The sequence below is a fragment of the Macrobrachium nipponense genome, chromosome 26, assembly GCF_015104395.2.
Source record: "Macrobrachium nipponense isolate FS-2020 chromosome 26, ASM1510439v2, whole genome shotgun sequence".
Classification (NCBI taxonomy): domain Eukaryota; kingdom Metazoa; phylum Arthropoda; class Malacostraca; order Decapoda; family Palaemonidae; genus Macrobrachium; species Macrobrachium nipponense.
In genome coordinates, this window is record NC_087215.1 from 41317622 (window position 1) to 41332952 (window position 15331).

Consider the following 15331-nt stretch of genomic DNA (forward strand, 5'->3'; position numbering starts at 1 on the left):
GCCACCATTGTTAATGGAGGAAGTAAAGTTCATTTTCTTCAGATATTTTTTTATAAGTAATCTAAGTCTTTCATATTTCTTTAATAATTCTTACTTGGTATATTATTGGTATTTCATGCTCTTTTATAGTCATTCTTAAGTAGGCAATTTCTTTAAAACCGATCTCATATAATGTCTATTTATTCCATGCCCAAAATATCTTAAAATTACACAGCATGATCACGTACCAGTATATATATCATGGAATGAGAACTGCTGAGATCAGGATGATGAGAAGTAAAGACCTATGAACTTACAAATAGGCAATATTGCACCTCTCTAAGAAGTAGCCATTTTTCAATGAAAACTGGTTATGCATAGCGAACTACATTTGTTGTTGTTGGTATACAAAGTTGTTGGTATATAAAGTTGACACTATACCGTCTACTTGGGCAATTAACTGCAAAAACAATGTTTAGGCTGTAGAGACTTTGTATCAAACCTGACATTATACGAGAATTTATTTTATTTTACACCTGACTTCAGGAGACATCAGCTAAAAACACGGATGAATTTCCTCCTTGCTTATATATTTGGAAATCAGAAGACTTTACAACGGTATTAGGTAAACTATTCCACATTTTGGTTTTAGCCAAAATAACTTCTTGCAGACTGAGTAGTATTAAACTTGTTACCTGAAAACAAACCATCGTTTGCAAGAGCAGCCTGCCTAGTGTTGCTAGCAAAAACAGCTGGGTCAGGTAAAAGAGGAATGTGGACGATGTTTGCCATTGTGGCATATTTTATGCCACAAACATAATGAACTCACTTTACATCTATGTCGCAAGTCATCATTAAGAGTTAGTAAAACAATCCTGACCGATGACATGAATGTGTGCCATATTTCTATTCAAGGATTCTGAAACCACAGATATAATGCGAAGAGAGGGGGAGAAAATAGCTAAAAGAGTAACATCATCAACATGCGCAATCAGTTTGTTCTCCAGACCTGGCCACATATCATCGGTATAAAATAATAAAATGCAAAGGCCAAAGAACACTACCTTGCGAAGCATCTGGGAATTAACACATACCCATTGGGTTCTGCTATTCAAAAAAATCATTTAATATATTATTAAAAGATCCCAATTCCCAACAATCTTAGATTATAGATAAGTACTTTATGATTCAGAAGGTCACTGACAAACAAAGACTTCAGAAATTATTCCTTCTGTGAATCTTAAAGAGAACTTCAGCATTCATATCAAAAGTATGAATACAGTTACAAACAAATCTTGTTGTAGCACTACTGACAAAATTATTTATGTGAATATGTTTGTTTAACCCCATCAATGCACAGTTATCTTACATCTTTACTAATGTTTACTACCCGTATTGTATTGCAGTTGGTGTAGTAGTTGGTGGACATGGTGCAGGGAAAACAGAGACACTTAAGTGTGTAGCACGTCTGGTCGGGCAATATCTGGCTTCTTTTAACTGCTCTATGTACACTCCTGTGCAGGTAAGTATCTGCAATGATAATACTGTTGTTCTCTAGAGCAAAGCCTCTGATATTTAAGAATGGACTTCTTGACAAATACTAAAGCAGCCCTGAATGAGGTACATATTACAGTTGCAAGTGTCAAATTATACTGAATGTTTCGGTATTTCACCCCTACACTTACTATATTTTGACAATACGCTTCAGAATGAGAGATCTGTTCTACAGTGATGTGACAAACCTGCATAAAAGTATCTATCAATGATGGGGGTTCTCATTGTTAAGCATCATTAACATTAAAAAAATTTCCATTTTCCATTCCTTTTTCTTGGGAATTCACCTTCCCTAAGTTGCATTGAATGTTTACCCAACTGTTTTTTATCTGACAGCAAATATAAGAAACTCAAAAAAGCTCCCACTTGTTTGCATGTATTTCATGTTCGCATGATATAAATGATTCTTTATTCTCGTTGTCATGTCAAAACCTAATAGGTTGAATCCACCTTTTAATTGCTTTTATTATGTCAAATTGTCTTAAACGGTGAAAAACTTTAAATTACTTGATTCATCATAGTGAGAAAGTCCTGGGGTCAACACGATATCTGTTTTTTCTTGGTGGTCTATATGGTAACAAAGTTTTGATACCATCCTGCTGTTCTCTAAATGGGGTGTCCTGGGATAGTCCGTTGCCCAAGATATGGACACAGCATTTTCACTCCTGTCTGACACATACTGAAGAAAAATATGCTTAGAAAGTACAACTTGTTGGTATACTACACCTCCACTGGATGAAAGGAGGGGATTCTCATGTTTAAAGCGAGCACAGGGTACATTTGAGTAATATTCAGGAAGAGAAGGTACTTTTTTATTTTGTTCCACTTTGGATCAATAGGGCCAAGTTTCTGTCCTCACCCTTTTCATCAGTGCTCGGATGCTGAAACAAAGATATGCCTGTCCCATGGAAAGGATGTTTTGTGCTACTGTGGCACTTGGATTATGGTCCAGATTGTCAACCCCACTAGTTGTACAGAGCCTTTTTTTTAGTGTAGTGGGACAAACGACTTCTTCTCCAACAGCCCTTGCTACAACTGATTCTCCCAACCCTTTAGTCAATTCCAGAACCCTATCGTAGCTTATGCTAATTCCATTTTGATGAAACGTATCAATTAATTGACGCTTTCAGGTTTTTGCAAATACCAGGAAACCAAAGTATGTTGGAAGCAGGGGTTCTCTTGAATTGGAATGTCTGTTTCCTGTTGAAGATGCTGGAGTCTTCCAAAGCTGAAGTGGAAAAGCTGTGCTAAAGCTAGATCAGTAGATGATATGTAAGTTGGGATTTTATATCACCATCGTTTTGCAGCACACTTACAAATTTCAACTAACTTTGTAGTACAGAGTCTCTTCCAGTGTCTGCTGTTAAGGTTCCATCAAATTCTTTCTCATGTTCAAGCATGTGCTTCCTCAATATCTTGGCTGCTTTGGTCATGATTAGTGAATCATTGTAGTCACATGCCGTGGCTAGGGCTCCTCCCACTTTCCCCTTGTAGGCAAGCCAAATCTCTCTTCCCTTTTTGAAAGCTTATAGTTCTGGGATATGGGCAAGTATCTGTTCTTTCAACTGCACTTGGTACAACAGCTGCAACCATCTGTAGTCAACTACTTGTCTCTTTAAGTACATATCAAGCTTTATGCCATCTGTCTGTACTGCACATAATCATCCCCAATTTTCTGGGAATTTAGCCAGGCTCTTTCCTGTTGTACACACCTGTCAGAGAAGATAGGTGACACATATGGTCCTGGGAAACAATATCTCCAGCACCAAGGTTGGCGACAAGTTTCTCATCTAGTAGGTTCATGGCACATCATCGCAGCTTTTCATGTGAAGCCAATGTCATGGCACATCAACCGTAAATCTTTGATTGGTGCTGGTTTGTCACAAATAAAACAGATTCCTTCTTTCTCACCTTTAGATTTTTCTGCATCTTCTTCACTTGCCGTCTAGCTACTATGTATGAATTTTGCTGATGGGGCATCATCATCTTTTGTCTACACAATGACTTCCTTTTCCTTTCTGTTGTGTGGTTTTGAACTTAAACATACATGATTTATGATATGTAGCTTTGTTCTTTTCAAAGGTATGCAGAATTCCATCACCTTTATAAGGCTTTCGGGATGAAATGGTAGGGTGGGATGGGGGAATACCGACCTATTAGTAGAAAAAATTACATAAAAATTGCATTTTGTCCCCGAGAGAGTGCATACTGCGCCCAAAACAAAACTACACAACATGGCCCACCTATGGTATACTCATAAATCCTCAACTCAGAGAATAAGTGTCATATTTTGCACTTTAAAAATTTTTGCAACCTCTGTCGGTGTTCTCCTAAAGTGGGGAAACACCGACCGAGGGGTGGGGAACCCCCCAATGACCAAATTTCGTTTTTAGCATAATAACACTGTTGATCAGGCTTCCAAGAGGGCAGTAGGCTAGATCAGAAAGACTTAATGACATTGGACATATGAATAGGTAAACTTGAACCCACCCAATAAAAATTGCATCAAAATTCACTAAATGTCACCATCAACTTTACCATAAAAAAAAAATTTTCCACTTTTTATGTATTTAAAAAATATAAAAAACTTCAAAATATTCTACAATGCCATGGCAGCCACTTCAAAAGGGCACAATTCATTCCACTCGATAACATGTCAACATGGCAAAATATCATAATGAAACTTAACTAGAAACAATTACGCCATATTCATGGGCGTGATACACTATATGAGAAGTGTGAAAAATTACATCAGACATCCAAAAAAAAGATTTTCTTACTTGATAAACACACATCATGATGGCGCAAACCTGTTGTTTTTGTGTTATTAACCGAGATGGTTGCTGTATTGGTAGTGAGTTTCTGTACGAAATTTTGAAATAGATTTCGCACCAGAGCATTTGGTCATTGTTCCCCTCGGTTGGTATTCACCCACATCACCCTAAAGGCATTGCATTTAACTTATAAAATTCAGGAAAGGTTGTTCAAGGGTGACATAGCCAGCAACTGATGCATCCACTTGTCTTTCACGTGTGTCCACCTGGCACAAGCAACAAAGTTTCCAGTTAGTCATACTATTTCTCTTCAGGAAAGACAGACTTCCAAGATTGTGCTGCCATTGCTTTTGTTACATGGGCCGAGGGTTGATCCCTTTACCACCAATACAACATACATGCATTTTCTGATATGAGACACAACTCGGCTCAGATATGTCATAAGCCTACCCCTAGCCCCATCATTCATCCAATGCAATTTAATTCTCATGTGATATGCACACCTTCCAGAAGACTAAAGCCCAATCTTCCTTGACTCAGCTCTCTACCGCTGCCACATCCTGTCAATTCAGGTGTGGCTGTTTGACTTTGAACTGGGGCTAGCGAAACAGCATTTGGGAAACTAACGACACATCTACCATTAGGTAGCACTGAACCCCATGCTGAGTCTCACAGTTACATTGTCAACCAGTGTGCCCTGGTAGTGCACCGACACTATTTCACTGTTACACCAATTTAACTATTTTTTTTTAAATGAGGATGAAAATTAAGTTAGGCTTGACTGATTTCTAACCTACAAAATATAAACTGTTCAAGCTGAAATTACCCCAAATCCATGTATTACCTGACCTTTTACCTCGTGTATGAACTCAGTACCAACTTTGGCCTTTTTGGTGGACATTTTTTATATAGTGACAGCCACATTTATAAGAAATTTTTTTGTTTATCCATTTTCATCTGAATTGGAGTTCAGGGTTTTCAACTGACCTTCATATTTCTGATTATGATCCTGATGATTAGAATTTCTACTATGACTCTGTCCACTACCCATACTATTTGTCTGATCAGAACTCATATGTTTTTGGGCTGCAACTACTTTTGGAACTGCCTTCCTAGGCGGAGAGATCTTTTCCAAAACACTGAACCCATTAGGAGTTTATATTTTAAAGCTGTCATTATTTGGGGACATGTCTTGTGCGCTTCTTGGTGGTTATAATTGTAGCTTCATCATTTTTGTTTGTGGTTGTGACAATCGATGGCTCTGAACTAGCTTTATCTAATTGGGATTGCTCTTTTGGCTTATTCTTGTTAGAAGTATTTTTGGAACATCTTTCCGAAATATTAGTCGATTTTGGCTCACTTGTTTTTGGAGATGAATGTGCAACTATCATAGAAGTCACATTTGTATCGACTTTAGAAGATGGATTTTCTGTGTTTTTGGATGAACAATTTTTTGTATTGGACTCCAATGCACTATCTATACAGGGGGAGGAAGCACTTTGGTGCATGGGGTTGGTCAATGTTCTTCAGTCTTGGGAATAAAATCAAATGGCTCATCATTTAAGTCTTTCACAGAAAACACTTTCATGCTGAGAACTCTGTCATTTAGAATATGCCCATGGAGTCTTTGTTGTGCCTCACTAGCTTCCAAGGGTTAAGAAAATTTAACAAAAGCAGAAAACGACTGCCTTTTTCTAGAAACAATTTTATTTTTTCCACTTTATCAAATTGTTTCACTACACTATACAAACATTCATAATATAATGACAAGCTTATATTAGAACAATAAAGGACTTCACTATTTGAATCAAATCCACTAGATTTACTGACACCCTGGTGCATCAGGGTTTGGTTCTGTCCAACAGCCAAGCTCATATCCATGTTCATGCCAGAAGCCGTAGCCAGTACCGGAAAGTCGTCAGATCCATGGGAGGGAAAACTAGTAGCCAATTCCATAAATTTAAACCAAACCATGTGCAGAAGTCCAAAAAGTGGACACCAGACACCCAAGAGCCCCCACACAGACCCCAATAGAACATCAGAAAGGGAAAACCAAGCAGCTTCTACTACCTAGCCTTCCCCCCGCAACACACTGCCAAAACCCACGAAGATACCCCAAGATGCCAAGCATGTACAGTTTTGTACACAACAGACCCCCTCACACAAGCCAGCTCACCCACCTACCCAAAACTGCTTGGTTATATCATGAAAGTATTGTGGATCAGTCAGTTATTCGCATTCTCCACCAATGGCACAAATGAGAGTTGACTCCCAATAGTCCACCCCATACCCTATCCTTTCAGGATAGCTCCAATGCACTTGCAGTAGCCCAGGTATAAGGCAATCTGCTTGCTGGGAGTTCAGCCCCACTATGAGAACCGACTCCCTTCTCCTAACATATTCATATTGGTAGGCTTCTGGAAAAAGGCCTGGAGTCCCAACCCACAAACCAGCCCCCCTGGATTCTGATGAGCTGATCCCTGGAGATGGTTCTGCCCTGAAGATAGCGATGGAAAATTCCATCACTACCTCTTAGGTGTAAACCATATTGGGTGGGGAATCAACCACCACAACTCCCACAATTAGCTTCGAATTCAAACCCCTTCCAAACCACGATCCCTTCTCAGATTCACCTGAGTAAAAATTTTGCGAAAGTCAAAATGTCCACGCCATTTAAACCAAAAACTACGTAAGATGATTTGTTAGGACCTGGGCTCAAAGGCCAGGGTCCCTTAGCCCCTTACCCTGTCATGGAATCCTACTTGAGGGGGCATAGGTGGAGGGAGCTGGGCAATGATCATATATATACATGTCTGATACTGTGCAGTTGTACAAGGAACTGTTACTTACCTCTTCCACATACACTAACTTTAGCAAAAATATGTTGTTCCAGAAATTCTTGCTTATTACCACGCCATTTTTATAACTCCCATATTACTAAAATATTTTAAATTTTGCTGACTATACTGGAAGTAGTCATGTTCCCTAGTTTGCAGTTTAACTTTCATGTTGAACTATCAAAAGGACCGAGGTACTTGTGAAGTTTTCTTTCAAATTATAGTGTCTTCACCTGAATGTTGTTTCTGATAGTGTTAAACAAGAATCTCATATATTCAAATCTATGGGGACGGTAGGTGGTGGACCAATTTTTTTTTAAACATAACAGATTTCAAAAGATAAGTTTCTCATGGGCACTATAGCAACTACAAGATTATAATCTCAGTTGTTCTTTAGGGTAGTGTTCTTGGTATACTATAAATTATTGATATTGTTACAATTACTATTATTATTATTCAGTAGATGAACCCTATTCATTTGGAACAAGCCCACAGGGGCCACTGAGTTGATATTCATGCTTCCAAAGAATATGGTGCTCATTTGAATGAAGCAACAGAAGGTAATAAGAAATACAGACAGAAGAGATCAGTCCTTAGAAAAGAAAAATAAAAAATTTGCAATGTATTAAGTAGATAAAAATGTAAGTAAATTATTAAAATATAATAGAAAAAGGAAAAATTATTACAAAATACCCCCTTACACACGACGGAACTCTTCTTTGTTATACATAAATTAAAGAATTTGTCAGGGAAATAAAATACCATAAAAAAATAATAAGTGAAAGGTCGATAGCACTTGTTAACTATTTATCTGAGTTAAATGTTCAAGATGGGTTATAGTTCTTAAAAGAGCCATGATATGTGATTTGGCACTGAAAACGGGCCAAGTGCTTTCCAAGATATGATTTGTCTTTGCATCAAATAATTCAGTAACTCGAAGCACTAGAATGCTTCACCCTTACTGTAAGATCAAAGGGATCAAACCAGGTTTTGACTTCTTTGTAATTCGTGAATTTTCAGTTTTGTAAAATATTGAACTTAAATAACATATAAACAGAAACTGAACTAATAAGATAATACTATATTAAGTTTTTTATACTTCTAATTTGGGAAGTCAATCCCATAAAATGCCATAATTCTGTGGTCAAGGTTACCTTGCTTAGCTTCAGCTTTACTTAAAATGAATCAAAACATGAGCTCTTAACAGAACTTATTTCAACCCTTATATATATAACCTCATCCACCAGAACCAGTTTGTTGTCAGAATCAAAAACAATCTTTACAAGTTGAGAGATGACTTCTCTTTCAGATTGTTGGTGGAAGGAATTCTTCTTAAATGCATTTACCAAATCATAAGCAATAAAATTATCAGATCTGTTTTGTTGTGCACATAGAGTTAATTATCTGGATTCTGTCACCAATGAATGCTTCCAACTACGTCATGCAATTCTCTTAACGATTCTTTGTATATCCTGTTAACACTCAGAAAGATAGAGACAGACATAAAAATGTAATAACATAAACTTCTACCTTTGCTGATGGAGACAATGATATTGTAGATTTTAACTATTAAATTCAAAGAATTCCCAGTCCATCCATGAAGCATCTTAATTTTCCTAGTGATAAGCATTCATGTTGTATTTTCTTATCTTATTTTCGTTCTTATTTATGTTAATGTTGCATTAACAGTTGTATATTAATATAGTATGTAAATTATTCCTATCAGAGTATCAGCAACATGGTTAGTGGTGGAGTGCAAGGAGGATTCTGGTTACTTTTTGAGGAGGCTAGTTGCTTAACAAGACCACTACTGGCCCGCTTGGCACACTGTATGCATAACATCTACCAATCAAAGATGATGGCTTTCAAGAGGTATGAACCTACATAAGTTTATATACTTTATCAATATACAGCATTATGTAGAGTGTATTTCCAGGATACTAAATATTTATAGTATTACAAATTTCATTTATAATAATCTTAGAGAAATCTATTCTTAAGCACATAGTTTCCCTTAAAAATTATGAGAGGAATTTTATAATATCCTATCATTTCAATAATATAAATCTACATCCCCTAGACAGATGTGCAGGTAATGAGTCCATTTTTACCAGACTATATCCAACCTATCTCACAAGATTATCAAAACAACTAAAAGTTCTCTCGTGTATCTTTTACAACCAATTTACCACAGATGTATAATTTCTCTCAGCTTTTCAGCGTACAACCCTCCTTACCCTATATATTGTGCAAACAATTCATCACAATAGCTGTCACCTTTTATCTTCTCTTCTCGCGCACGTTCAGCATATTCACTTCATTCTCGCAGGGAAAATTGGTAAAACTTCCTTCACAGGCATTTCCTTTATTCCATAAATTAGGCTCATCTGCTCCTAGATTCTCAGATTATATACTACCTCTGCTCTGATTTGTATAATCTAATATTGTCATCCATATCACCTATTTCTAAATACTTCTATTATTCAGTCACTCATTTTTACCCTTCAGATTGAAATTCCTCACCCCATCTTTCTCATCTTTGTTCACCTTCATTGCCTAACTGTTGCTAATATCTATTTTCTAACCACTTAATAAAATAACTTTCAAATATTTCAAGAGTATGGAACTTCCCATTCTATCAAATATAACATCAGTAACTTTTAATTTCATTAATAAAACTAACTTATCCACAAATTTTCACTTATAATTCTACTCTCTTTAACTTTTACAATCACTCAAGACAGCCAAATATCAAACTGAATTTAGGACAATACACAACAGTCAGTAATGCACTCTGAACCACATCTCTACCAAGATCACTGAATACCAAGTACAGTTTTCATTTCACTCATAGATAATCTGACATAACCGTTTTGTAACAAGCACTGGATTCGCACACACACCTTATTACTTGTCTAAATCCAACTGCTCTTCCACTGAAGAGCAATTATTAATCCCTTCCTAATGCATTCAAAACACTTCCAAGTGCATACCATCCTCATAGCCTCTCCGTAACCTTCTTGTCGAAATTTAACAATATGTTTTTATATTCCATGCACTCTTCTAACACCTTCCCCTTCACATACTTGTTTGCGACCTCTAAGTCAATTCAGTATACTAGTCCAAAAGCATTAGTTACTATAGCCCCAAACCTGAACATAGCTGGTGACAAGCTGATTTTTTTTTCAGGACAGGTGCGGGAACATGCACAGAAAGAAAAACTAAAAGTCCCCAGGTATCCCTTTGTGTAACCTTGGAAATCCAAGATGACGTCCAAAATGGCTGCCATTTTCCATTTTTTTGCATAACTTTGCTTCTAGATTGTATACAAACATAAATTTGGTGTCAATCCCTATGTTCTCAGGTACAAAGAATATAATAAAATAGGTATTAAGAAGATCAACAGCTTGTAAGTTGCAAAAGCCAAGATGGCACCCAGTATGGCCCCCTTTTTAAAATATTCTGAGCTTGAATTAGCCCCTTTTCCTTCGTGGAGTGGTTTCATGAAAGTGGCCAGTGATGGTGAAAAGCATAAGACAACCAGAATAGGAACTCTGCCTTTCATCAATCTGGATCCCTCTAATCCCAGCACTATATTTTGCACAAGAGCCATGTGAAAAGCACAGCTTGGTAATTTGTCGAGTTACCTTCGACCAACTGTTATACATCAAGGCAGCAGAAACTGTAGCTTCTTCAGAAAATCTAGACAAAATTATAGACTGGTCAAGGCATCACAGACAGTACTTTAACAAAGAGGGTGCAGGCACTTCCACTCTGTGCTCCTAAATGTGAATGATTTGAACAGTTCACGGCCATGCACACTGGTACATCAGAGCAACATAAAGACCTTTGTCAAAGTAGTATGGCAAGAGATAACAAGGATCTACATGTCTTTGTAGGATAGTTACAAGCTCATCCACCTTTTGCTGGATACAATCCAGATTGTCTGGTGTCCAGTCAACTGGAATTGTCACTGATACATCTGTGAATTGTGATAATGCTGTAGAGCTTGGTTGGAAGGCATCATCTGAAATGTCAGGAGAGAAGTTTACAAACATCACTCTGCACTGCGGTGACAAGGTGAGCCCAATTGGTACAAAGGATAGGACCATCAAAATCAGGGGTCAGCAGGTGGAAGTTAATCCAACTCAATTACTCAATCGGATAACGTGTGTCCTGAATAATAGCTCTGAGATGGAAATGTTCTTGGCTTATGAACTTGCTCCTCAGCCACCTTCCCCCTTTAAAGATGGTATAATGCACAAGCCAGTAAAGAAGGCCTTAGGAGATGTCCTAAAATGATTTAGCAAGAGTGCTAATTTGCCAGAGAGTGGACTCTTTGTCTTGGATGGTGGTCATCTGCTTCAGTCAGTCAGTTGCTTGGCCACAACCATCTACATAGGGCGGTGTCTGCCAGACCTATATCTCATATGTTCTCAGTCATTAAGGAGATCAATCCACAGTGGTTTTTGATGGACACGGCAATGTGACTTCCACAAAGGTTGCTGAACAGACATGGAAAGCCCAAAAGTGCATTTCTAGTCATAGAATTTTTTAGGAAACTACGCCAATAACCACAAGCCAAACTGCATTCCGGGCCAACAGCAACAACAACAAAAGTCATTCAAATTCTTTGAGAAAAGATGCTAGCAGCTAGCATACTGGTGAAACAAGCAGATGCATATGCGGACAGGTTAAGAGTTTCAACAGTGCTAGCTGTAGCAGATGCAGAACAGACTTCAGTTACTGTTGTTGGGACAGATTTTGATCCGCTTATTACGTCAGTTGCTCAAGCAAGCAATTCTACATATGTGTACATGTTATGCCACAGCAATCCTGTAGCTATTCAGCATATGGGAAATTCAGCATGCCATAGGAGGTACCAAAAATTACTTGATGTCTCTGCATGCAGTGACAGGCTGTGATACAGTGTCAGCAATTTATCGTCAGGGCAAGTCAAAAGCTTTCAAGATGATACAAAAGAAAAGTGAATATGGCTCTCTTGATACATTTATGAAGAGTGGACACACCCATGACGAGGTGAAGCAAGCTGGAAAAGACTTTATTCTGCAACTCTATGATACCAGCAATTACAGTTCTCACAACAAGTACTGTCATGCCACCTACAAGAGAGTTTTTCCTCGAAGTTCCTTGAATTCAGAGTTCAATTTGGCCAGTTTACCACCAACAAGTGCTGCAGCAAAGCAACACTCATATTGCACATATCTCACAGTACAGGAGTGGATGGGCAACAGTCTGAATCCAACAGAGTGGGGATGGCGAATTCAAGATGGAACATTTGTCCCACCAGAAATGGACATTCCAGTTGCCCCTAAAACACTACTTACAGTGGTCTCATTTAGATAGAAACCAGAAGGATGCAGTAACATGATGTGCAGCTGCAAGAAGCTAGGCCTTTTTTGCACATCAATGTGCAGCAAGTGCATTGGCCATTCATACAATGACACTGCTCCACTACTTAATATCAGCGATGAAGAGGACGAGAGGGCATCAACTTTTGGTGAAAAATCATTGGAAAATTAAAGCATTGCATAAAAGTAGGCTATCTAAGTTGATTATACATATCGTATAAGCTGACAAACTTTGGACCCCATAACAATCAAGTTAATTGTTTTTCCTCAACACCAAAATGTGTGGTCAGATATTCATATTCAATTTTGTTGAAATTGTGGTTAATAGGATATGGAAATTTATGGGCATTTTTGGTACCATTTTGGATGGATGGATGGATGTATGATATTTAGGGCAACAGTCCAGGCACTGGGGCCAAGAAGGCCATTCAGCGTCGTAATGAAGGTTAAATAAGTTGCATTATGGTAAATGATTCATAAAAAAAGATGTGACTAATTAATAAAATAAAAATATGAAGTTTAATGAATGGCGTAATATATATTAAAAATAGCTTAATGTCTTTAAAAATCTGTATGATATGATATATAAATAATTATCTAAATGTTATTAAAAAATTTTATACACTTTAAAAAGGAGATGAGAGCAGATATATCTGCTTTATCTCCCAAGGTATTTGAGAGGGATTTACCCTGGAAATATCTTTCCCTTTGGTTAAAGTATCTGGGGCAAACCATCAGAATGTGCTCCACTGTTAGTATCTCGTCGCAGTAATCATACACTGTTGGGCTGCTTCCTAATAAAATAAACTGATGGGTTGAATAAGTGTGCCCAATCATTAATCTCGTTAGAATAACCTCTGTTCGTCTATCAAGCTGGAATGACGAAGGCCACGGCAGTATATTTTTCCTGATATTTTTATACTTACTCACTTATTGGCAAGAAGAGGAGAAATCCACCTTTCTTGCCATTTACTTAATACATAAGACCTAATAGGACCTTTTAGGTCTGTATGAGGCACTTTCCTGAAGGTTGTTTCTGGTAAATCGCCAGCAGCTTTCGCTTCCCTGTCTGCAGTCTTGTTTCCGTGAATCCCCAAAATGAGAAGGGACCCAACAGAAAGAGACTGACTTACGCAGACAGTACTATATACAAAAAAGCGACTCCTGAACTTTTTTAATTAACGGATGAAAGCTATTAAATCCTTTAATAGCTTCTAAAATGTTTTTAGAATCCGAGTATATGACAAAATTAGTGTCACTTCTTTGAAGAACTAAATCTAGGGCAGAGACTACGGTTGTTAATTCGGCAGTAAATATTGATGCAAAGTCAGGTAATTTAGCTGTATATGATGTATCACCAAGGATAACAGCTATTAAATCCTTTAATAGCTTCTAAAGTGCTTTTAGAATCCGAGTATACGACAAAATTAGTGTCACTACTTTGAAGAACTAAATCTAGGGCAGAGACTACGGCTGTTAATTCGGCAGTAAATATTGATGCAAAGTCAGGTAATTTAGCTGTATATGCTGTATCACCAAGAATAACAGCACACCCAACACCACTATATGACTTTGATCCATCTGTATAAATCTTCACATAATTGGCATGGGTAATGCCTTGCTCTAAGAATTTTCCCCTAATCTCTTCTTCAGTACAGTCCTTCTTCTTAAATGATTTCTTGCATACTAATGCTTCAGGAATAAGCCATGGAGGATTTACAGGATGTTTTACTTCCAGGACTTTCTGGGATTTGAGATGGTTATCCCTAACATCCTCGTTCAGTCGAATTTGGAATAGTTTAGAAGCTCTTGTACCAGAGAAATTCTGCGAGTCTGTTTCCTTAAGTACTTGACAAGAGGGATTTTTCAGAGCACTTTTCATTTTAACCACGTATTGCAACCGCAGCTCTTGCCTTCTTAGGTCAAGGGGAAGATGATCTGTGTCAACATATATACTTTCAACAGGAGAAGTTCAAAAAGCCCCTGAGCATATTCTCAACCCCATGTTCTGTACAACATCCAAATCTTTTAGCTTGGTTTAACAAGCTGAGGAATAGATCTGACAGCCATAGTCTAGTTTGGAGCAACACAGTGAGTCATATAGCTTCAGAAGGGATTTCTTATCAGCCCCCCAACTAAATCCAGAGGCAACCTTTAAATTTTTCAAAGATTTTTTAACATTAGTCTTTAGGGCATTTATGTGGCTGGCTCATGTGGTCAATAATCATCCCTAGAAATTTTACTTCATTTTCATAGGGAATGATAGATCCTTTTAAACTAAGTGTAGGAACTTCTTCCACACCCCAGCATCTGGTAAATCTTATACAACTGTTTTGGAAGAGGAAAATTTAAAACCATTCTCATCAGCCCACTTAGTAATTGCATCAATAGACCTTTGCAGATGTCTACATACTGACAATGAATCATATCCTGTGCAGTATATTGCAAGGTCATCGACAAAAAGTGAGCATTTAACAGAAGGCAAGATTTTTTCAACCACACTATTTATTGCCACTGAAAAGTGTTACACTTGAAATGCTTCCTTGGGGAACTCCTTCCTCCTGCACAAAAGGTTGGGAGAAAGACTTTCCCACTTTTACCTTAAAATATCTGTCCGTTAAAAAGGAATATATAAATCTGATCATTCTTCCACAAACGCCCATCTTGTGCAATTGTTTCATGATGCCAATCCTCCAGGCAGTGTCGTACACTTTTTTGAGGTAAAAAAATACTCACATGGTTTGACATTGTTTGGCGAATCCTTGCTGAATTTGGTTGTTTAGCCTCACCAACGGATCAAGGGTGGAGTGTTTTT

At 37.6% G+C, this 15331-nt stretch overlaps 2 protein-coding genes across 2 annotated transcripts in view; one reads left to right on the plus strand and one right to left on the minus strand.

Moving 5' to 3' along the window:
* Positions 1-133, minus strand: part of LOC135199908 (dynein axonemal heavy chain 6-like) — a 60730-nt gene extending 60597 nt beyond the window's left edge. Inside the window, 1 exon segment of the mRNA XM_064228028.1 lies at positions 95-133. Coding sequence (XP_064084098.1) covers positions 95-133 — 39 coding nt within the window.
* Positions 1-15331, plus strand: part of LOC135199646 (dynein axonemal heavy chain 6-like) — a 125733-nt gene that overhangs the window by 98064 nt on the left and 12338 nt on the right. Inside the window, 2 exon segments of the mRNA XM_064227803.1 lie at positions 1386-1501; positions 8871-9016. Coding sequence (XP_064083873.1) covers positions 1386-1501; positions 8871-9016 — 262 coding nt within the window.